This window comes from Camellia sinensis, chromosome 12, assembly GCF_055761805.1.
Source record: "Camellia sinensis isolate YWXY chromosome 12, ASM5576180v1, whole genome shotgun sequence".
In the NCBI taxonomy this organism is placed as follows: Eukaryota; Viridiplantae; Streptophyta; class Magnoliopsida; order Ericales; family Theaceae; genus Camellia; species Camellia sinensis.
The window spans coordinates 61,406,285-61,431,712 of record NC_138972.1 but is presented as its reverse complement, the minus strand read 5'-3'; the positions used below and the strand labels follow the sequence as shown (position 1 = coordinate 61,431,712).

General features: G+C 36.0%; 2 protein-coding genes across 2 annotated transcripts; both read left to right on the top strand.

Moving 5' to 3' along the window:
* Positions 1-2,898: 2,898 nt before the first annotated feature.
* Positions 2,899-6,565, top strand: LOC145803608 (uncharacterized). The gene is made up of 4 exons (XM_082896925.1): positions 2,899-5,099; positions 5,242-5,535; positions 5,630-5,717; positions 5,810-6,565. The coding sequence occupies exons 1-4, from the start codon at positions 2,899-2,901 to the stop codon at positions 6,563-6,565; spliced, it is 3,339 nt and encodes a 1,112-aa protein (XP_082753051.1).
* A 184-nt stretch (positions 6,566-6,749) lies between these two features.
* LOC114275143 (uncharacterized) lies at positions 6,750-15,681 on the top strand. Its single transcript, XM_082896924.1, has 17 exons — positions 6,750-7,052; positions 7,202-7,478; positions 7,589-7,842; positions 7,939-8,163; positions 8,237-8,329; positions 8,414-8,515; positions 8,598-8,926; positions 9,243-9,267; positions 9,774-9,806; positions 10,709-10,850; positions 11,880-11,998; positions 12,203-12,261; positions 12,575-12,667; positions 13,011-13,128; positions 14,726-14,801; positions 15,020-15,128; positions 15,534-15,681. The coding sequence occupies exons 1-17, from the start codon at positions 6,750-6,752 to the stop codon at positions 15,679-15,681; spliced, it is 2,505 nt and encodes an 834-aa protein (XP_082753050.1).
* Positions 15,682-25,428: the final 9,747 nt, after the last annotated feature.

Here is a 25,428-nt window from a genome sequence, read left to right as displayed (position 1 = left end):
AATTTGTTGTCGTCGCTAAAAAGGCATAACATTATTTTAGCGCCAAATTTTTTGGTTGGCGCCAAAATTTCAAAACTTTTACCTACGAGGCTTATGTTTTAGCAACACAATGAGCGTTGCTATTAGTGTGCTTACTTTTGGCGACGACAAGTTGGCGTGGGCAAAGAGTTAACCTTTAGCGACGATGACACTATTCGTCGGTAAAAGTTTTGCTAGTGGAATGATGTGATTTAGTAATTTGTGAAAGAGCTTTAAATATAATCATTCAAAATAATTTTTGAAAGAGCTTTAAATATTTTAGTTACTAAATTGTAAAATTAAAATAATCATTGAATTAGATCACAAAATGAACCCATTGAGCCCAAACACACTCTTAAGTTGATATGACTAATTTGAGATAATTTAAACTTTTTCAAAGAATATGGTTAGATTATCAATTTCAATATGTTTGTTTTTATTTTCAGAAACTAGTTTCAAATTTTTTTTCCCTAAAAAACTAAAAAAAAATTTGGGTGACAAAAAAAAAACTTATTATTTTTGTATATTTTTATCTTTTAGGTCATAAATACTTTTTAAAATTTGAAAAATATAATTTTGATTTTTATTGCTTTCAAATTATTTTTAATTTTTTCAAAAAAACAAATCTAAATTTTTTTTTGTTTTTTTTTTAATCTTTTAGGTCATAAATACTTTTTAAAATTTTAAAAATATAATTTTGATTTTTATTGCTTTGAAATTATTTTTAATTTTTTTTTAAAAAAACAAATCTAAAAATTGTTTTGAATATTTTATTTTATTTTATTTTTTTGGGGTCGAGCAGGTAAAGATCAGGGGATCGGTGACATTTCCCTCTTAAAATTCCCTTCTTTTTTTTTTCCCTCATCAAATCTCCCCAAATCAATCACCACGATTTCACTCGTTCACATCCTTATCTCAGAATTTGTAGTTCTCTCCCTCACGATTTCACTATTGATCGTAGGGTTTGTGCCGTTTGCTGCTGTCGTGCGAGATCGGTGCTTCAGTCTCCCATTACAGGTTTGTTCCCTTTTGCTTTGTATCTCAATGCCCCTGCTTCTCTCTCTCAATTTCTTAAATGAATCTATGTTTGTCTATTTTCACTTCTTCTATTATTTTGATTTTGGGGTTCTCTGAAGGATGCTTTTTCCAAACAAATTCCATGCTTGAGTTGGGGAAGATGGGGCCTTTACGGGTTGTCCAGTACAATATCATTTTGAAATGCAAAACTAAAAGGATATGAAATTTTAATGAACACCTAACCTGAATCCACATCAAACGTTTAGGTTAGAACATGGATTTGCCTCTGTATGAGAGGATGCCTGTGCCCATTCACCAGGAATTTATTCATCTTCTCAGTGGGCCTCTTACTTCAAATATTAATAAGAACCCACAGTGACTATTTATGTAAGGTAATAAAATAAGAACACTTCTACTGGTGCATATGAATAAGAGAGGCTTTAAAATCTGTTCCATCTTAAACCCAATACAAGTCACCAATTCTGAGCCTGTTAGTGCCCCTACTATGAGTGTTGACATTTCATCCTTGCCCCCAGGGCATAGAGGTGGCTTATTTGTCATACCTTAACTAACCCACTTCCATGCTGAAGCTTACTGGGATTCTCTTTCATGTAGCCTTGCTCACTGAAGCACCTATTCAGGAGTTGAAATTCTGTCTCACAAAGGAAATGGTCTATTGCATCCAGTATAAGAACACTCTGGAGACAATGTAATGTTAGAAATAGAGGATGCAGTAAGATATTATACCATAAAGCTTAAGGGCCAACTTCTGATTTTTTACGTGTTTGAATGTGAATATAAAAGCATAAATACAATGTAGTAATTGAAAGCACATGCTTTAGTAGTTAAAATTTGCAACCAACTTAATTTAAAATTTGAGAACACATGCTTTAGTAGTTGTATATAAAAAGGCTGTTTGGTTTCCACTTATTTGCAACTTATTTTGTTTAAATTTTGAAAACACATGCGTTAGTAGTTGTACCTAAAATTGTAGGGTGTTTGGTTCCACTTATTTTGTTTTCAGCTTATTTTCCTTTTCAGCTCAAAAAAAGTTTAAATAGTTTAGTTTTTTAAGTTGGGTTTTAGATGGTTTTTTAAGCTAAGAGAGTGTTTGGGTGTACTACAAAAGTGCACTTTTTATTTTTGATCTTTTTATCTTGGGCGAATTATACTAACACTCCCTATAGTTTGAGGTTTGTGTCACTTTGGTTCCCGACTTTTCAATTGGTTCATTAATAGAAAATTTAGAGGCAGTGGCTGGATGTAATTTGTGGTAGGGCTTTTTAGGAGAGCTGAAAATCCCTTTTAGATAAACATAGAAGTTTCATCAAAGAGGGGGTATTGATTGGTGTAGTGGTAAATGCTTGAGTTCCCGTGTATGAAAATATGGGTTGGAATTATAAATGTAGTCCCTTCCCACAAATATTACAGAGGTTAGGCCTGTAGCCACCCTTAGTCCTTCCCTATGCCCTTAATTTGTAGGAGCCCATTAGGTAATGTCCTTTAAGAAAGATATTGGAATGAATTGGAATGGTACATTGCCATGCCAACTGCCTTTTACCATTTAACAGACATTAAAAAAATATATATTTTCTTGTTTTTTTGTTGATAAATGTAAAAAACACTTAACTTAATACATAATATATGCAATATAATAGAACTTTAAAGGATTTGTTGGTCGAAACCTTGATACAAAATTAAAAAAGCCTATAGGTAGATGCACCTTTATTGACGATGATGTGTCACTCTACACTTATATTAACTACTTTGTCTTCATGTTTAAAGAATAAATAAATAAAAAATAAAAAATAAAAAATAAAAGGTTGTGTCCTATTGATATTAACTACTATCTTATGATCAGACATGGACAGGAGTTGGATGTTAATTTCTGATAGATTCAGTCAACCATATGTAGATGGGGTGAACTCATTTATTGAATTTGCAAAGGCTCATTTGGGTGAGGCTAGAGAGATTAAGTGCCCATGCATCAATTGTTGTAACTTTTATAAGCAGGAGTATGATAGTGTGAAGGCTCATTTGCTCATAAGTGGGATGATAGTATCATACACCACTTGGTTAGAACACGGTGAACTTCCAGAACACAATAACCTTGATGAAAGCAATGGTGAGAATGATGAGGATGAAGATGAACATGATGAACTGATAGAGGACTATCAGAGGGGGAATTTTATGGAGGGTGATACTCTAGAAAGAGAGGATGTACGACATTTTGATAAATTGCTAGATGCTTCCCAATGTTGCTTGTACCCAGGTTGCAAAAACTCAGATACTTTGTTATCATTCGTTATTCAGATGCTACATGTGAAGGTAGAAAATAGGTGGAGTAATAAGTCTTTTGATAAGGTTTTGGAGATACAAAGGCGATTCTTACCAGAAGGCCACGTGGTGCCAGGGTCAATTTACGAGTGCAAGAAGTTGCTACGTGACTTGGGCTTGGGGTACGAGCTCATCGATGCATGTAAACATGATTGTATACTATTCTGGAAGGAGAATGCTCACTTGGAAAAACGTCCCACATGTCAAGCATCTAGGTACAGAGTAAATGATAGCAAGGGTAAGAAGATCCCTCACAAGATATTGCGTTACTTCCCATTGACACCTAGGTTGAGAAGATTGTACATGTCTAGGAAGACGACAAAAGACATGAGATGGCATAGTGATAAGCGTGTGGATGATGGTGTAGGGAGGCATCCGGCTGATTGTAAAGAGTGGAAGGAATTTGATTTGCATTATCCAGAGTTTGCCCAGGAGACTCGCAATGTTAGGTTGGGCCTAGCCACCGATGGGTTCAACCCTTTTGGGAACATGAGCACTTCCTATAGCATGTGGCCTGTCATACTCATGCCCTATAACCTCCCACCTTGGAGATGTATGAAGGCCCCATTTTTCATGATGTCCTTACTTATTCCTGGACCTAATCAACCAGGGACTGATATTGATGTCTACCTAAGGCCATTGATTGATGAGTTGAAGGAGTTATGGGAGAATGGCGTGATGACTTACGATGCCTCCACTGAACAGACCTTCCGGATGCATGCAGCTGTAATGTGGACCATAAATGACTTCCCTGCATATGGTGACTTATCCGGATGGAGAACTAAACGTTATTTGTCTTGCCCTCCTTGTAATGATAATCCATTGTCACGCGGGTTGATCAGTAAGATTGGGTGGGTGGGTCATCGAGCTTACTTGCCTGATAACCACCTTTGGAGGAAAGACAAGAAGTTTGATGGTTTAACTGAGCTTAGAAAGAAATCCTTGGATTTACCGGTGGAAAAAGTAATGGCTCAATTGGATCAATTGCGGGAAGTCAAGTTTGGAAAGGATCCTACCAACAAGAAAAGACCACGAGAGTCTGAAGAATTGAATTGGACAAAGAAAAGCATAATGTGGGAGCTACCGTATTGGAAGAAATTAAACCTCCGACACAATCTTGATGTCATGCACATTGAGAAGAATATTTGTGAAAACTTTTACGGGACGATGTTGGCCATAGATGGGAAAAACAAGGACACGTACAAAGCACGTGATGATTTGCAAGAAATGGGCATAAGGCAAGAATTGCATCTACAGAGGAAAGATAACGGATCCGTTGTAAAGCCTCGGGCAGCCTACACATTGGATTCTCGACAAATAGATGGTTTTTGTGAATTCTTGAAGTCGATTAGTTATCCAGATGGCTATGCAGCAAACATCTCAAGATGTGTGACTTCTAAAAATGGAAGATTATCAGGCATGAAAAGCCATGATTGTCATGTCCTGCTTCAGCGACTTCTACCAATTGGCATGCGTGGTTTTGTGAACAAGGAGATCTGTACAACACTATTTGAGTTGGGCAACTTCTTCCAAGAACTGTGCTCAAAAACATTAAGGCAGACTGATTTGGAAAAAATGGAAGAACGAATTGTGCTCATACTTTGCAAGTTGGAGAAAATTTTTCCTCCAGCTTTCTTTGATGTGATGGTCCATTTGGCTGTTCACTTGCCCCGTGAGGCCATGTTTGCTGGACCGGTGCAATATCGATGGATGTACCCGATTGAAAGGTAATCATTATGAACATATGGCTATTTATTAATTTGTTATAACTAAACTATTGTACAAAAATCCACCCATAAAAGACTAAAGTTTAAGAAGTAATTTTCTTGCATCAAGAAGCATAATTTTCATTGTCAATTTTTGTTGAAGGTTTCTCGGGACTTTGAAAGGGTATGTCAGTAATAGAGCACGTCCAGAAGGTTTTATCGCTGAGGCTTACATTGTCAAAGAGTGTCTTACTTTTTGTTCAATGTACTTAAAAGGGATTGATAAACCTGAACGAAATGATGATGGTGGTGAACGTGGTCCCGGGATGGAGGTCTTTACCCAAAATGCTCGTCTATTCTCACCTATCACAAGGGCTCTTGACCCTTCGCAAAATGAACAAGAAATGGCTCACTGGTTTGTGTTGTACAATAGCTCTGAGGTGGAGCCATATATTGAGTATGTATTTAAGTTTAATTACGTTTATGCATAATCGTTCCATTTTGTTTCGAACTCTCAAAGTTAATTACGTATATCACATTTCCTTGGGTAGGGAGCAGAAGAATATGTTACATAATGTACAAGGACGTGACATAAGTCGGGTACAACGGGAAGAATTTCCAAAATGGTTCAAAAATCGTGTAAGATATACTAAAGAAAATAACTGAATACAATTGTTGAAACTTTCAATTCACGTTAACTTAGTACACTTGTCATATGGTGTTTTATGTAGATGAATGATTTGCGAACGAAAGGGTCACCTGAAGCAACTGACGAATTGTGGTCATTAGCAAATGGTCCTGGATCGGTAATTGACTTTTATTCTGGGTGCATCTACAATGGAATTCGATTCCATACTAGAAACCGTGAAAATCGTCGTACCTGCCAAAATAGTGGGTTGGTCGTAGAAGGGGACCATAATGGGAACCAAATTAATTTTTACGGCTACTTGTGCAAAATATGGGAATTGAAATACTTGCATGGGGGTACAGTGGTTTTGCTCCAATGTGAATGGTATGACACCGGTCACAAGAATAGAATATACTCCGATGAACATGTCACAAGTATTGATGTTACAAGACTTTGGTATAAAGATGACCAATTTGTTCTACCTAGTCAAGTAAGACAAGTATTCTATGTCAATGATACCAGCAAAGGCAAAAATTGGAGAGTCGTTGAATGTGTTAAGCATCGGGGAGTATGGGATATACCAGAGCGGGATGATGTCTCTAATGATGCTTTTCAACAGGATGAAACCACTGATGGTGTTGGGGTAGTGATCCAAGATAATGATGTTCAATACAGCAGGGGTGATATGGATCCTGAGATCATTTTCAATGATCAACTAATGGCAGAGAATTTAGTTCACAATGATGACGAGGACGACACAATCATAGAGTATAATGATGATGAAGATGATGAACTGCATAGACAACCTGATGTTGATGTAGATCCTGATATAGATCTTGATATAGATTATGATATGTAGTGTTTGATATAGATCTTGATATAGATTATGATATGTAGTGTTTAATTTTTAATTATATGGACAAGTGTTATAATTTAATAATAAATTGCTTGGTTTACATTGCATGGCATTGTTTTTCAAATTTCATAGCATTGTTTCTCTATTTCATTTCATTTAATTATATGCCATATGTACAGTTACAAAGATGTCCAGAAACGGTAAATCATTTCTTAAGCCCGACGGCTTAGTCCAGAAGATGACGAAATATGAGAAGGATAGGAAAAAAACAATCCAAAAAAATAAAATCAGATTTGATGCTCTAGGGATAAAGTCCCTCAAGAATTCAATGTTTGGTTCTATTGAAAAGGACAATAGTGAAAGTTGTAGGGTGGGAAAGAGAAAGGTGGGCGAAACTGATAATGACGAGGACTATCAACCACTTGATGATGATGAAGGACTGAGTTCTTCAAGTGATAATGGCGAGCCTTTTGATTCTCAAGTGATTAAGGTAATAAATGTGTGTTTAAAAAGTAATTTCTCTATTTTTTTCACTTGTTATATTACTTGTGGTATGTTTAGTTATTTCAAATTTATTTTTTATTAGGCAACCTTAAATTATTGAAATTGTACTAACAATTCTTTTTTATATTATGTCAGGATATTCATATGGGTCCCGGTAGGAAAACAAATAGGTGTGCAGCTCGCCTAATAGCTTCACAAATACCTAGGGAAAAGAGAACTACTGTTGATGAAGATACACTTACTCTTCCGAGACGACCTGTAACTGCACAAGTTAATCATTCAGAGAGCACACCTGAGGTCTCGACCCAACCTATCCATCTTCCCGCCTTACATACTAGGCCCGATCAGCTCCCTACCTCCGCCACTCAACCTAACCACCTTTCAAGTCCATGTATTGTGACTAACAGTGGAGGTGAGAAATAAATGACCACTTAAATGAAATGATAATTTCTTGTCTCAATATTTATTTAGTGCATTCATGTTTTATGTCGACTAAATTGAATAAAATTTTGGTCATAATAGCATCAATTCCAGTTTTGGGCAAGAAACGTGTACGAGGACCGACCCGAGGAAAGAATGTGGAGAAGATTAGAAAGGAACGTGGTGATCGAATACCCGTTACACTTAACCGTTTGACCAAAGCAATAGAAGGGGAATACGCCACACCGCTAGCAGCTGCTCTTGGTCAACAAATTCGAGTTCATGCCCCAGTTCGAAATGATGGATGGCTAGAAATTGCCTTTGGGTTAAGAGAGTCCATTGTTACAAGAGTTGGGGTAATTTGAAATATATGTGTTATATATTTAACATGTTATTTATGTTAATCGCAATGATATATAAAATATATTGAATTTTATTATTTCCAATTGCAGCAAACTTTTGACTTTGGGGACTACAATAATGATGTGGATGTGAGATGTATTATTGATCATAAGTGCCAAACTTTGTACAGTGAATGGAAAAGTAGATTACACACACACTACAAATCCCTTAAAGAAAACAATGTATCTGACCTCAAAAGTCAGATACTATATCCTTGTACAAAGGATGATTGGGAATGGATGATTGACAATTTGTGGGAAACTGATGATTGGAAGGTATTTATAAAAATATTTACTAAAGTAACATCTTCCTGTATATGAATACCTAATATTTTTTTTTAATTTGTAGGTAAAGTCAGAGAATGCGATGAAAGCGAGAGGTTGTGTGAAGTATAATCATACGAGTGGCTCGAGATCATTTGCATCGCGAGCATCTATCATTGTAAGTGTAGATTTACAAATTTGAACATACTAAATTATAAATATATAATTTTTTGATTGACTAGAAAATCTAATGAAATGAAAGGTACAAGGAAGCAAACCGACTATTACGAAACTATTCGAGGACACCCACAAACGTCACCGACATGGGGGAGTGTGGATAAATAACACAGCTGAGGAACATCATGTAACCATAACTATTTCAATTTCAATAATAAATGTTTGCATTTTGATATTATGTTTTAAGCTTATTTATGTTTCATTCATAGGCCACTATGGTTTCAAAGATCGCTGAGCAATCTCAACCTAGTGTCACACATCCATTGTCTGAGGAGCAGATTTCTAGAGAAGTACTTGGGAAGAGGTCGGTCTTCTTGAAGGGATACGGGATCCGCAAGGACAGTACTTCATCTTCTACACATTTTGAGGCTCCTAACTCCGAGGTGATTGTTCTTCAACAGCAGTTAGTTGACCAGCGACAACAATTAGCTGACCAAGGAAAGCAGTTAGTTGACCAGGCTCAAAACATGAGTACAATGCAAACTATCATTCAAATGTTGGCAGCAAAAAATGGAATAGATCTAGCAAACATTCTGGGGTTAGTTCCAAGCAACAATGCTGGGGAGGATGCATCGGGTGTAAGGGAGGATGAAACTTCTCTTGGTTGAAATAGAGGTAAATTTGACACCTCATTAAATTGATTTACTTTATTTAACCAATCCTAACATGTGTCAACAATATAAAATTATATAAACTTTGTATTACAATCCTAGCATTACAGCCTTTGTATACAATAGCTTGATATATATGAAAGCTTCACAACAATTTTTTGATTAATTTTAACTATATTTGTATATTATTGTTGAAGTTAATGCATTAATAAAATACTCATGTTTTTATCCTTTTGTTCACAGGTTGGTGATGGATGTTCGTGGTTCAGTAGTGATATATATCGTTTTGCACGTTGGCATTCATTTAATTTTTCTTTGTTTCGTTTTATAGGTTTTTCTGTTGAATGTTTATATACTTTTGGGAATTATTATGTTTTGGATTGTTGGATATAGTTAGACGCATTTTAGGATTCTTATGTTTAGTTTTGTTGGATATTTGAATAAAATTTGGGATATTGAAATGCATTTGATATTAATTTGGTTACATCTCTGTTAAGATGCTGAGCATTTTTTACTTCCATGGCTGAGGATCTCCTTCACCGTTTTTTGATTTTCTTAGTGCTCTACCCAAGGTGATACTCTTCTTTGACTTTGGTAATTTCGCTATCAGTAGCCGTTGTCTTAGAGCTCATTTTCCCCAATCAATGGTTTTGTCAAACGTTTAACTATTATGTATTTATTTTGTGCAGTTGTGGAAAGTGTTTGCCTTTTGAGCTTCTCATGTGGCATTGTGCTTGAGTTTATTTGATTATATTTCTATTGTTACTAATGCAGGTAATATTATCGCCAGATGCAGATCCACCAGTTGTCAGAATAATGGATTACAAGTACGACATGCACTCACAAACATTCTTCTGCTTTCTTTTTTTAATGGTGGACGCACTTTGATGCTTCGATAAAATCCTGCTCTGAGATCACGTTGATATTAATTTCTTGATGGATACATATTACATTCTACTAATATGGGGCTAATCTTTAGGAAATTTCATGGTGCATATTTTAGGAAGATTTATGTGGTCTTCACATTATTATTGCATTTTTTGGCTATCATGTCTCTCTAAAATTTTAGGAAGAATTATAGGCCATGATTTTCATTGTGCTTATATTGGAAAATCATACATCCAATAAAAAATGACTGTCTAATTGTTCTCTGTGAATTCTTTCTCATCATAACACTTTTGAAGCTGTATTCTTTATTCATTTTTTGGCTATCATGTCTCTCTAATTAATTTGGGAATCAACTGGAGGAAATGGATCCATGCAGCCGACCCCAAGTAATTGGGACAAAGGCTTGTTGAGTTGAGTTTATGTCTTGGCAATGATTCTCTTTGGATGGCTTTTAAAATGGTATGAACGATGACTGAGAATATTTTGATACCTCTGTTCTTGTTGGTAGCAGTGAGTTTTTATTTTATAATTTTTATTGTACAAGCTTTCCATCTATGTCAACCTTTTTTTTTGTTTTTTCCTTTCATATTATTCTTGGTTTTTGATTTTTTATTTATAAAGGTTCCCTTTACCAAGGCTAAAAGCAATTTTGGTTTTAAAAGGATATAATTAGTTGGAGATATAACTATTTGGCTTTTGCTTGAGTTTTATTAAACATCATACTTGTATAAGAAAAGAGTCAATGGAATATTTTATCTGATGACAGAGTGCATCTATAGGATTATGTTTGTTCACGTTATTATGACTTTGACAATTCACAGGGTGCTGTTGAATCTGTATCTGTTGGTGAAATCAGAGTCAGCTTACGGCAGTCATTGGTTAAACTTGGGGTTGGTTTTATTTCTAAGGACCTGAAACTGCAGGTGTTAATATGTGATTTAGAAGTTGTAATGAGACCTTCAGGTAAAAGCACACAAAAAAGTCAAAATATGCTGCTTGTCCTTTTCAAAGTTAGCTTTGTGGAATTTCTTCTTGTTTTATATTGTTCAAATTCTTACTGCAACTGCATCCTCAAATCATTTGTGTAGCTTACAGTTTACAATTACAATGGAGGTCCATGTTATCGGTGCCTATTTCCAACTCCACCTCCTACGACAGCATGTCAAAGATGCTCTGATAGTGGTGTTCTGGGAATTGGTAAGCCATTAATATGTTCTGTCTTAGTCCATTCAATTAGAAATATTGCCTGCAATCTTGAATTTAAAGAGAGAAAAATCTGAGTTTGCCTCAGAGTTACCCTTTAGCTGTCTGTCCTTGTTTGCATTTCTCGAGTCCCTTGCATATTTCTAGTTTATCTCGTTACTAGAATTCTGAATAAAATTTATTATTTATCAAAAAAAGAACTCTAATTCGACTCTACTTTCAAAGCCATAATCTCAATTGCTTTAAGTTTTGAAAAATGAAGTCATAATTTTTTTAAATATTTTTTTTGGTTTCATTCCATAGTCATGGATGTAATCACTTTAATACATTACCAATGTTGACTACCACAACCTGGATGAGCCAAAATTTATGACAGCTCACTGAAAGGTGAAGGCATAGCAAAGGATTACGGGGTTCCTTTAGAGATTGGGACAAGATCTCAGAAAACCTCAGAGCACAGTGAATAACTGAGAAGATGATCTGCAGATTCTCAGTGCCTTGCAGGATTTGCTGACAAAATTGCATATTGTGGTCGTGTCATGATTTGTGTTCTTTTTCCTCAGCTATTAGTTTTTTAGTTGCCTAACACAGTACTTTGTCTTTATGTGGTGGACCTTGAACTTGCTATGGGAAGGCATAGGATGACACTAAGAAAGATGCTTTAATGTGCAAGCTATTGTGTACATATTTGGAGTCTCCAGTCCAGTCCTTATTTCCTTGCAAATTCACCTGGCTTGCAAGTGATGTATTTCTTTTATTTATTTGCTCTACTTTTATATAATTTTACAGTTCCTGGTATTATTGGCTGCCACCAAGCCCTTGAAGCTATAAAGATTGCAAGTGATGTTGGTGAACCACTCTCAAGAAGGATGCTTCTTTTTGATGCATTGACTGCACAGATTCGTATCGTATGTTTTAAAAATTTTCAATTTTCTATTAATACACTTCTGGTTTGATTAATTGATTCGATTCGTTTACACGCCTTTGTACATTTGGAATTTCTGTTTATGTTTATTAATATTTGGCTATAAAGGTATTCTTTTTGAATTTTAATTTTAATTTTTTGATTTTTGTGATGCGATTTCAGTTGAAAAATCACAATGATTGATAAGACGAAGAAGCACAAAAAGGGTTCAATCAGCAAAAAGGACATCTCCACTCTGCTTCAAAGGTTTCTTTTTTAATACACTTCTGGTTTGATTAATTGAACAGAAACAGATCGACCCAATGTGTAGATTCATGAAATTGACTCTTAGTCATTTTTTCAGTTTATTACCCGTTACCATATCAATTGAATAGATTAATATCACTTAAGGGAAGTGAGCACTATTATGTCAAATAACTTAGCAACATAGCTATAGAAATCATAACCAACTTAACTTCAAGATTTAACGGCTATGGCTTACCTGCAGCTTATGTGCACGTTATAAATTTCTCAAACTCAGCAAAATTTCTCATGTGCACGTTATCAATTTCTACTGCAGCTTACCTGTGGCTTTCATCACAACTTTTGTAACATTGTTTGTGCTAGTCATTGCCATTACTAAAGATCTTCCAGATGTAGAGGGGGATAGAAAGTAAGTTAGAAAACCAATTTTCACAATATGTCTGTTGCTATTTTTGTTTTGTTTTTTACTATTCCTACATAGGATTGTTTTCAAGATGCTGATACTTTCTTTTTCCCCCTTCTTTATATATATTTACATTTTGACAACATCCAATAAATATTAAATGACGTCCTAACTACTTACATTCCATCTTTTACTTTTTCCCAATTTTTTTCTTAGAAGCTATAATGTACTAAATTTACTCACCTGTTCCTTGAATCTTTGCTTCTTATTCAAATCTAAGATCAAATACCATGATTATTGCTAAACACCTAACTGTTTCCATTTGCTGTTGATATAATTGTTTTCCTAGGTTTCAGATATCTACTTTGGCAACAAAGCTTGGCGTTAGAAACATTGCATTCCTTGGTTCTGGGCTTTTGTTGTTAAATTATATTGTTGCTATATTGGCTGCAGTTTTCATGCCCCAGGTGAATAGATCTTGATTGGAGTTAACTTATTGATTATCACCTGGTTGGTGAGATTCATCCCATGAGTTATTTACTAGCATCATGCAAGCATTTGTGTGAAAGGTGGAAATGTTTCTTGGGCAACAAATGATCACAAACATTTGGTCTCTCATTTTACATGTATAGCAGGTTTTCAAGCGCAGCTTAATGATACCTGCACATACCATCTTGGCATTGAGTTTAATTTTCCAGGTTTGGTCTTAAAAAGTGATCCGCAGATTTTTGGAACAACAACTTGGGTCTGATTCTAGGGTAAAATATATAAAGCCACAAATAAAGTTTGTTTGCAATTCTCTTTCTTCTTCTTCATTTTTCTTGTTGGTTCTGAGCATAAAGCAAACCATGTTAATTGAAATGGTAGCACCTTATCGAATGTGTATAACAATGTGAAAAAGCATATAGTTCTATAACATGTTAATCCAGATTTTCTGGAACATGGATTCACCATGATAGTTCTTTTGATCATATCGTTACCTTGTGATGCTTAATCTTCTAGACATTGAATACGAAGAATTCCTGGTTGAAGTCTATATGCAGTTAGATGTTAAAAAGCATATAGTTCTAAGTGCACAGTCATTGTGGCCAAGCCTTTTAGCATTCAAACTGTCAGTGGCATTGAATTTGGAGTGAAATGGCTGGATTGGGTGCATTAATATGACTGGTGCACTTTCATTGTTCTAGGTAAAAAGCATTCATATAATACAAATTATTAAAATCCAAACAGTTTTCAGACAAGAATTTACAGAACACGACACATCTTACAGTTTATACACAGCACTATATTCTGCCAATAGAGAACCTCTAAATTTGAAGCCTTAAGGTGAAAAAAACCATTTAACTTGGGGAGAGGTTTTCTGAATCATTGAATAAAGTGTCTGACATTAATAGATATCAAGATTCCTTGTGCATTTCCATGGCAGGTACTTGCAACTCGAGCTGCAAAAAATGGCAAAAACCCTGGCAGCTGCCAAAAGCAGGGCAGGACTTGCTAGGCAGAACAGATTGAGAGATACATTTGTTGTTTCATAAATAGATCCGAAGATTTTTGTCTGTGAACTATTGAACTGGCTTAAGATAAAATTCATCTCTTGTGTGTTACCCAAGTTGTCATACACTCTAAATGCCAAAATGGAATTTACAATTTACAAGCCCAAGTCTCTCTCAATCTCTCTCTGAAGTGCTTCTTTTTATAAACCTAGGGATCCGTATTTCATTGTGGAGTTCTATATTGATTCTCTTTCCTTGTTTTAACTTTTGATACTCGCTAGTGTAGAATTTATTCAAGACTGAAGCCTAGAGAAACAACCAAATCTCATGAGAACGTGGACATAGCAAATCACATATTGCAACATAATGCATGTACTATATTGTTCTATGTGTGAGATACTAAGCATATTTTATGACCTGAATGCATTTATTAGCATTTGTTGTAATACTAATGCCATCAAACTTCCTAGCTGGTTTATTGTCTATTTGGTTTTATAGATCAGTCTGTTGGGTGCATAAATTTCCTCTTATCTTCCTCACCCTCGTGTGACCATCTTCCGATTGATTGCAGACTCCATTGAAGCTAGACCTGCTTCCTACAGAAGCTAGAATAAGTGGCAAGGAATACCAGGAGAGAGTTGTTACGGGTATTTTATTGTAGGGATGGATATATATATTTTTTTCTTTTCTTTCCCCACTAGCAGATGGTGGGGGAAGGAGGTCAATGTTTCTGTTTTAGTTTACTGGTACCTTCATTATAGAAGCATTTTGTTGACTTTCTCATGACTAATTTAATTATTTGAGTGTAATAAATTTGCCACTAATGGTTCTGAGTGAAATGATTCGACTTTGTTTCATATTTCAGTGCACCAGTCACATTCTAAAGCAGTGAAGAGAGCCATCAGTGAACATTGTGGTGTATGGACAATCTCAATGCTTAGTTACTTTTACTGTTTCCAGTGCATTGGTATAAGGTCAGCTTGGTAAACATTGTGGTGTACTTGAATTGAGTGTTTTTATATAACTCACTCTCCTAGTGTAAACATGACAGCCAGTGAATTAGTTTGAATTTTTACTTAACTTCTGTTAACTTGATGGCTTAAAAGTTACTAAGAATTGTATAGTTTTGAGGGCTGTTTGAATAATTGATGGATGACAAACATGGTAAACTGATTTCTGAGCATTTTGTATAGTTTTGTTTCTGGTTTTGTTTGATTTGTTTTCTGACTGTTCTGGTAAATGAGGTAAACTGCTGCGTCAATTCTGATTTGGTTATATGATTTTGTTTGGGTTGCTGAGTTGAAATGGTTTTCTGAACTGGTGATGATCTGTGTTGAATCAGTTTGCTGATCTGCTATACTAATCTGGTATTCTTCTAGTGCTGTTGTGATGTTGCTGCTGTTGCTGAGATGCTGTGGTGATGCTGCTGTGATGGTGATTGTTACGATGAGGTGTTGCGGTGTTGTTGGATGTTTGCTGGTGTTGTTAATGTTTGGAAGGGTGCAGGACTTTTTGTCCAATCTGTAATAGATCAGGTTTTCATTAATGGGGGTTGTCATTAGGTGTAAGTTCGGGCAACTGCTGGTGTTTTGGATGGAAGGGTATGGCGGGGGTATTTTGTGTGCTTTCATATCAATGTTATTAGTTTGTTATAGTGGTGCCTGAGGGATGCCTCTTGTAAAACTGTAAATCTTTTAAAATACTATAAATGAGTTTCAATTATTTTTGCCGCTGCAAATTTGTTGTTGTTAAAAAGTAAAGCTTTCTCGACAAATAACTTGTCGGTAAATGTGTAGCCAAAAGTTTATTTTTGCCCACTCATATTGTGTTGCTAAAAGTGTATTTTTTGCCAATGTCAATTTGTCGTTGCCAAAACTAAAACTTTGTCGACAACCAAATCGTTAGCAAATGGCAACATTCACCGACGTAAATGTGTCGCTAAAAGTTATTTTTTCCCACTCATATTGTGTTGGCAGAAGTGTATTTTTTGCCAATGCCAATTTGTCGTTGCCAAAAGTAAAGCTTTAGCGACAAACAAATCGTCGGCAAATGGTAACATTTACCGACGTAAATGTATCGCCAAAAGTTTACTTTTGCCGACTTATATGTTGTTGCTAAAAGTATATTTTTTGCCCATGCAAATTTGTGCCGCGAAAAGTGCCACACAATCATCATATTTGAATGACTTTTACCAACGCAAGGTAAATTGCCAACGATGGATGGAGGCTTGTAGCGACGATTATGTTCGTCGCTAAAGGTATTACTTTTACCAACGCAATAAGAATTTCGTCGGCAAAAACTTTTGCCAACTCACTTTTGCCTACGGGTTGCCAACGTAGCTTTGTGTGTCGGCAAAACTCTTTGCCAACGAATTTTCCCTTTTAGCAACATATTTTGTTGCGTTACGAAAAATGCAATTTCTTGTAGTGATGTAATTTCTAAAATCATAGAAGATAAAATGTATTTTAAATAAATAAAAACGAGTTACACCCCAATGATGTCAGAAATAAAAAATATATATATACATGAAAAAGTTTACAATTTTAATTAATAATATGTATAAAATTTATGGTCATTTTTTGATAAATTCTCTTTCTAAGTATTTCATTGGTATGAAAGATAACTTTTTTGGTTTTTTTATTTTTATTTTTATTTTCATTCGTGTTTTTCTTCTTTTTGGCAAGCCGAACATGCCAAAATTAGTGAAATTAGTTATGTTCAAACCTAATAGTCCGAACAATCCTAAAATATTTAGCTACTGAAGGTCGAACAATCTTAGTTTATTTGACGAATCAGAGCCAAACAAGTTTCGACTCTATTTTTTTTTTTTTAAATAGCATGAAACTATATTAAAATGATAGAAAATTACACCCAAAAATCTTTTACATACTAAAATTTTGTATATAATTTATTTACAATTATCATATATATATGTGTGTGTGTGTGTGTGTGTTTGTGTTTTAACTATCAATTTTTTATTTTTCTAGTTTTTTTGTTAGTGTTTTTATGTTTATTATAGTAGTTGTACTAGGAGTTGCAAAAGGATGAGAGGGTGAGAAAAAATGGGAGCGCGTGGTGGTGGTAGGTGGAAGACAAATGATGGTGGTTGGGTGGTAGAGGTTGATAGAGGGGAAGAGTGGTGGTGGGTGATGAGAATAAAGAGGAAAGAGTGTAAAGAGAATTCTATTTAATATATATATATATATGATTTTAAGTCCGTGTAGGTAATTTTACCAAAGAGAGATCATAGTAAAAGATATTTAAAAAGTGGTGTAAAGAGATAAAATGGTTATGTAAATAGAAACTCCTTTTTGAATAGATCATTTTGTCATTGATTTTTGTTATTAATTGAACTAAATCGATATATTATGAAAATTTAAGAGACAATTGGAATTATAAGAACCTAATTAGCACAAGAGACAAATTATAGTGACCATGAGTATAATTATAACCTCGAGCTTAGTCTGTTGCCCTAATAGAGGAGGCCCATTGGTCTGCCCATTGGCTCAGCCCGCCAGCTCGTCTGGGTCAAGCCTATTGAGTAGGGTTTGGGCATAAATTTTGGCCTCCTGACTCAACCTGAGCCCCCTCCCCCACTCCCCCCCTCCCTAAAAAAGAAAAAGAAAAAAAGAAACAACTTGGTCTTAGCCCACAAGTGGTCCTGAGCTCGGATTTTGCTAGCTAGCTAGCCTAACCTGATGTCGACCCTTAGCAATGATGTTACTGTGTTTACAGTATATAGTTAATTGATTTGTTTCTTAGAAATCAAAATTTAAAATGAGAACATAAAAGTAAATTTTATATTCGCTGATCATTATAATTTAGGTTAAATTTAATTTGCCCTATGAAGTTTTATGATTTTCTCAATTTGATTGTTAAAATATATATTTTTTTCATTTTGACCCTTAACTTTTGTAATTTTTTTAAATTTACCACCAAACCTATTTTTGGTTCAATTGTAGACGGAAAATGCCACGTTGACAACCACATGGCGCCATGTGCCACCTACTACGTTGACATAAAAATGGACAATTATACTTTGCCCCTTAAATTTCATGATTTTTTTACTTTAATTTTTAAAATATTTTTTCTCACTTTGACCACTAACATGTGTAGTTTTTCTTAGTGTACTCCCAAAATCATCTTTTGGATGAAAAATGACACGTTGGTAGTTATTTGGTATGAAACTACATTACATTAAAAAAATTAAGACTTAAAACTCAAAATTCAAAATAGACTTTTTCTCTCTCTAGAAAATGACCGTTAATGAAGCTCTCCGATCTGAAGAACGATGAGATGATGGCTCCTCAACGGAGGAGATTGATCTCCTAAACCATAGCAAGAAGAAGATTGAAAGTGCAACAAAGCAGCCAGATGATGATACCATGGCTGAAAGTCAATCGGTGGAGAAAGAAACAAGGGATGTGCAAAACCTCACTCACTATGAGGAACAGTCAATGGAGGACACATCTAACCCAACAGGTGAAGATTCAACCAGAGTCTAGATGGAAATCATGGAGGTAATCAAAGAATCAACAAGATCCTTCAAGAAAGCACTCCTCCGTTCGAGATTCAATGAAAATTGCAACGAAAAAAAATTTAGATTGCGATGTTGAAGAGATCTCTTCAGATGAAAAGGATACAACTACTGATCAGAGGTTTGAGAAACAGGATGAGGTAATGGATGAGGCCAGATATGGGATACCCAAAGTAAAGATACCACCAGGACTCCTGAAGAAAGTGTGTGAGCCATGGAAAAAGTGTTTGATCGTGAGATTATTAGGGAAAACCATAGGGTACAAACTGTTCATAACCGATATGACAAAGATTTGGGGGTTACAAGCAAACTTTGAAGCCCTAGATATTGGTAATGGGTTTTTCATTGTTAAGTTCGACATGGCTGATGAATACACCAAAGTATATATTGGAGGACCATAGATAGTGATGGATCATTATGTAACAATGAGGAAATGGCAGGAAGATTTCAAATCGGACGAAGTGGAAGAGGATACTACGGCAGTATGGGTGAGATTTCCTAATCTCCCTATTGAGTACTACAACGAGAAAATCCTTTACCACATTGCAAAAGTTATCGGAGTTCCGCTCAAGATCAACATCAATACAGCTATGGCAGTGAGAGGCAAATATGCACGAGTTTGCATAGAGATGGACCTCTGAAAGCCTCTAATTTCTCATTTTTCTATAGGTAAACACACTTATGAAGTTGAATATGAACATTTACACTCATTATGTTTTTCTTGTGGCAGATTGGTCATCGAAGAGAAGCATGCATTGATAAACCTACTTCGGTGATAGTGTAAGAAGGTCATGCAATGAATGTAGATGGAAGCCAGAGAAATGAAAGTCAAGTCAGTTCTGGGCCAAACCCAAGGAGGAAAGAACATAAAGATGAGCTAGGCCCAAGGAATTATGGGCCATGGATGACTGTTCTAAGCCAAAGAAGAAAATCAAGAGGCCCAAATGTTCACAGAGGTGATACTTCTCAACAGACTAATAGATTTGAGATGTTACGAGAGGAAGAGGAACAAAAAGGCCTCAAAGCCCAATTAATCAAGGAAAAAGGGAAAGAAAAAGCCCAAGTCGACAGGGGCTTTCGGTACAAGGCTAGAGCATCAGTAAAAAAGAATGAAACAACTAGCCTTGGCATGTCTACTAAAAGAAAGGAGAGGAAGTCCGAATGGGAAATAAAGGTGGTACTGACATGATAATACGAGATCAAGAAGTAGTAATAGGGAAGAGTGAGACATCAAATCCTCTGAGTAGCAAAAATCATACATTTATCACCATAAACTAGCCACCCACTCACCCAACCAACCCCAGTCAACATTCCACTAATTCTTATCCAAGAATAGGCATTTCCAAACCCATATTCAGAGTTCCACCAGATAAAAATGGAGGAGAAATGAGAGAACTACCCTACGGAGAAGCACATACTGCACCAGAACAGAGTATTGGTGTGTCTATCCCCAGGGAAAGAAATGTTTCACCTTATCACCTGAAAATGGTGGAACGAGGAAGTAAAGTTGAGGCTTCAACCATGGAGGCAGGTGGATACAAACCAGGATATGCACTACCCCTCAATGACACCACTAAAGTTGATGGAAGATAATTTCAAAGCCATAAGAGGCTACTTGGCAATAGATAGCCAAGTACCTCTACCCCAACAAGCTATACCATCTATGGATTTGTTAACCTGGAATTGCAAAGGACCAGGGAACAAAAAGGTTAAAAGGAATATAAGAGAATTAGTTCAGATCCATAAAACCAGAACTGGCTGTCATTATGGAAACTAAAGTTGAGTTCAAGGCTATGGGTTTGTTCTTCAATGGTATGGGCTTTACAACATCAGCCCATGTAGATCCAATAGGTCGAAGTGGGGGTATTTGGATGCTTTGGAACCCAAACATAGTTAATGTTAAAGTGGTGAAAGCCAGCTCATAGCAAATCACTGCAGCAATCTCTAGGCAGGACTACCCAGACTAGCTACTCTCAACTATGTATGCAACTCTAAACAGTAATCTGAGAGACGATTTATGGGATCAATTGGAGGAAGTTGCTCGAAATATGACTGAACACTGGTTAGTTGATGGTGACTTTAATGACTTCACCACACCTAATGAAAAACAAAGCCTACAAGGAAACCAGAACCAGAAACTAAGTCAAGACCAGAGGAGGGGTAGAAAATTCAATGAAAGGGTTGATAATTGCAAACTTATGGATTTGGGGTGTACGGGTCCAAGACTGACTTGGTTTAACAATAAAAAAGGTTGGGCAAATACTATGGCAAGGTTGGATAGATATTTGTGTAATACAGAGTAGAGAACCAGTTTCCCAGATAGAGTAGGCCGAAATCTATCTTGCACCTACTCAGATCACTCCTCTATGATGGTGTTTACTCAAGGTAAGTCTCCCTTTAAACCCACTTGTAAACCCTTTAAATTCATGGCGTCTTGGATAACTCATGAGGATTTCATAAATGTAATTGATAATAGTTGGACCAAGAACCATGTCTCCCTGAGCAGCAACCTCCAGAAACTAGATCAAGAAGCTAGTGTCTAGAATAAAGAGGTCTTTGGAAATATCTTTAGAAGGAAGAGATAGTTACTTGGGTGGATAGAAGGCATTCAAAAATCTCAGGCTAATAACTATTCTCATAATCTCAATACTCTTGAATTGGATCTTATCGATCAATATAATAAAGTCCTTTACCAGGAAGAGCTTATGTGGTTTCAAAAATCTAGATCTAACTAGATCACTCAAGGTAAGAAGAATAAAAAAATTTCCAGCTTACCACTATTACCAAAAGGAAAAAGAGAAAGATTGAGATGCTTAGAAATGACAATGGGGGTTGGTGTGATCAGCCTGACTAACTCAAGAACCTGATTAACAATTATTTTGTTAATCTTTTTAGCTACTCCCCTACCACCTCTCTTGAACATTGGAATATTTGGTGGTTTGCAAGGTGACTCAGGAGAACAACTCTAAACTTACTAAAAGTAATACTAATGAGGAGGTTTGGAGGACTGTGAAGAGTATTAATGCTTTTAAGGCCCCTGGAAGGGATGGGTTTCAAGTAGTATTTTACCATTCCTACTGGACCATCATTGAGCCCTCTGTTTGTGACTTTGTGAAAGTTTGTTTTGTTAACAACCATATTCGCTCTGATATTAACAAAACTCTTGTTGCTTTGATACCCAAAATTGACAACCCTGAGAGTATTAAACAATTTAGACCCATCAGCCTTTGCAATGTGTCTTACAAAATTATTTCTAAAATCATTGTGAGCAGGATTAGACCCTTTTTGAACAAGATTTTTTGACCTAATCAATGTAGCTTTATCCTTGGCAGAAGCACTAGTGACAACATAATAATTTCCCAAGAGATCATCCACACTTTGAATCACAAAAAGGGCAAAAAGGGAGGTATGATTTTAAAAACTAATCTAGAAAAAGCTTATGATAACATTTCTTGGGATTTCTTCAAACAAACCCTCTAAATTTGAATTTGATGTTAACCTTATTGACATCATGTATTGTGTTACTGGTGTTAGCACTGCTATTATTTGGGATAATGAAACTCTTCAAGAGTTTAAACCTCAAAGAGGGTTGCAGGAAGGGAATCCTCTTTTTTCTTTCCTCTTTGTGTTGTGTATGAAGAGACTTTCCAATATGATTAGCTTCAAAGCTAAGAACAAGCTTCGGAAAGGAGTTGAGATCACTAGAGGTGGGCTTAGTATCAGACATTCTTTGCTGATGATCTCATGTTATTTGGGCAGGCCACTATGTCAAATTGTAACACTATAATGCAAGTTATGGATGAATTTTGTGACATCTCTGTAAAATTAATTGCCACAAGTCCAAGATGTATATTTCTCCTAACATTGAAAGAAGAAAAGCCAAAGATTTGAGGAACAAATGTGGCATTCCTCTTACTACTGAATTAGGGAAATATTTGGGTGCTCCTCTCATTCATAGGAGGGTTAGCATGAGACATTTTAATGATGTCCTTGGCAAAATGCATAGAAGATTGGCTGGATGGAAAGCTAATGTGTTATTTTTAGCATGCAGAGCCACACTGACTCAATCAGTGAGCTCTGCTATTCCTTCTTACACTATGCATACAATGTTGGTTCCTAAAAAGGTAAGCAATGAAATTGATAAGTTGAACTGTAATTTCCTTTCGGGTGACACCCTGGAAAGGAAAAAAGTGCAACTTGTTAATTGGGATGTAGTGTGCAAAATGAAAAAGAATGGGGGGGCTTGGTATAAAAAAGCAAAAGACCAAAATCTGGCCCTACTTTCTAAGTTGGGCTGGAATATGGTCAGCAGACAGGAAGGCATGTGGTGTGAGGTTCTTAGGAACAAATATCTTAAGAATACTTCATTGCAGGATTGGCCTGAAGAGAGCAAGCCTCTCATCTTTGGAGAGATATCATGTGTACCAAAAGCATTCTCAAAAAAAGTATTAATTGGTCTGTGGGTGATTGCAAGACTGTTGAAGTGTAGAAAGATTGGTGATATGGTGACAGATCCTTTGAAGAATCTGTTCCTAGCACTAATCTTAGCAGTTCCAATGTTGAGCACATGTATAGCGACCCCGGTCTTTTCCCATTTGATTATTGTATCCGGACTTAGGTTCCGTAGATTCTGTCATTGTATAATTGTTGTTGTTGTCCCTTATTTTCTCATTTGGAATTATAGGATGTGTTGGGCAGGTTTGTTTCAGGTTGGCTGGGTTTAGAAATCAAGTGTTGCTGTCCAGGTTTTTGGTTCTTCGCTCGAGCGAGGAGTTTGGTCGCTCGAGCGAGAGGTGGCGTCCAGTTTGGACCTGTAGCTTTGCATTCTTGGCTCGAGCAAGATTTTCTTCGCTCGAGCGAGTTAGTTCGTTCTTCGATCGAGCGATAGTTCCTTCGCTCGAGCGTGTGTCTGGTTACAGACCTGAGGGTTTGAGTTCTTCGCTCGATCGAGTTTTCTTTCGCTCGAGCGAGCTTTTGGGTTGTTGGCTCGAGCAAGGCTTCCTTGGCTCGAGCGTAGCTTCTCTGTGTCTGGTCGCTCGAGCGACCAAGTCTTCGCTCGAGCGAGCCTGTCCAGTTTATATACACAGCAGCGGGTTTTGATCAGTCTTTTTTCATTTTCTTTTGATTCCAAACCCTAGGTCCGACTTCTCTCTCTCTCTCTACACACCTTCTCTCTTAGGATTGATCTACCTAGAGTGAGTTTCTACCCTAGATCCTTCATTAAAAAGATAGAGTGAGTCAAGGGCTTCCATTTAATCTGAACATTTGGCTATTTGGAGCACTTTGGTATTTGGGTATTCATCTCTGTCTTCTCCATTTGGGTTGTTTTCTTCGAGGTAGGGATTTCCTACTCCATTTTATAAGTTTTGTTCTAAGTTTTGGTATTTTGATATGTTGGGGTTACTTTGATAATTTTGGGAAAAACCCTAGTTGTAATAATTAATTAATTTGTATAATTGATTTAAGGGAATTGAGGAATTTAGTTAAATTCATGAAATTGGGGAATTTATTGATTAAATGGTGTAGTTGGATAATTCAAATCACTCGCCTATTGAATTGTTGATATATTTATTTCCAAGTCTAGAAATAACTGTTTTGGGCTATCGGTGGAGGATAGTCGTGATTGTTGTAGACAATGCATGTGGATTAGGTATAACTGAAACTAATCACATTGGTTGAGTCATTAATTTTGACTGTTGAATTAATACAGACATTATGTGTATTGATTGTGTGATGTATATGTTATGTGTTTACATACTTTGTTTTGTGTGGGAGGAGATAGGGGATGTACTCCACGGTTTAGGGGAAGATAAGGGATGGACCTCTAAACCGGATTTTGTTTGGGAGGAGATAGGGGATGGACTCCATTAGCATCACTTTTATGTGTGCTTATTTATATTGAAGTGTTTTGTTGATACAGCACTAAAATGTGTATCAAATTGGAAGTATGAAGTGTTTTGGTTTGAGCCTGTGTCTCATTTGTTTGTTGATAATGGAAGAATGTGAATTTGATATATGGAGTACACTGTTGTAAGTTTGGCCAGGTTCTGGGCCATGTTGAATTAATATATTGGAAAGTAAAATGTGTCTTAGACATTAATGTCATGAAACTGTATAAAGATATAACTGATTATCTTGGTTAACCAATTATTGAATGCTATTGCTTTATTCATTGCTTATATGTGGTTTAGTATATTTCTACTGGGCTGTGGCTCACCCTTTATGGGAACATCATTTTCAGGTTCAGGGGATAAGCTACCTCCAAAGACTTAGCTTGGAAGGACTTGGGTTTTGAAGACTATATTTAGTTAATTGTCTTATTTATTAGTACATGTAAACATTCAAGCCTAGGGCTTTTCTTGTATTGAGTTAGAACTCATATTTTTGTATCCAAGTGTTGGCTTGGAAAGATGTAAGCCTGTAGGGCATTTTATTCGATGTTACATGTAATGTTTTTATTTAGAAATACTCTGATGAATGAATTAATAAAATGTTTTCTTTAAATAATGCATGTCAATGGTATATATGTAATGGGTTGATTTCGAGGGCGTTACAACATGTGTGTTAAGGTTAGAAATTTAATGGGAGATGATGGAAATTGGGATGAACAATGTGTTGACAACATATTTCTATCTCCCATTGCTTATTTAATTCTAAATATTGCTCCTCTTGGTAGTTCCAACATGGATACTCCTATGTGGGAAGGTGCCCCTGATAGGGTGTTTATGATTTCATCT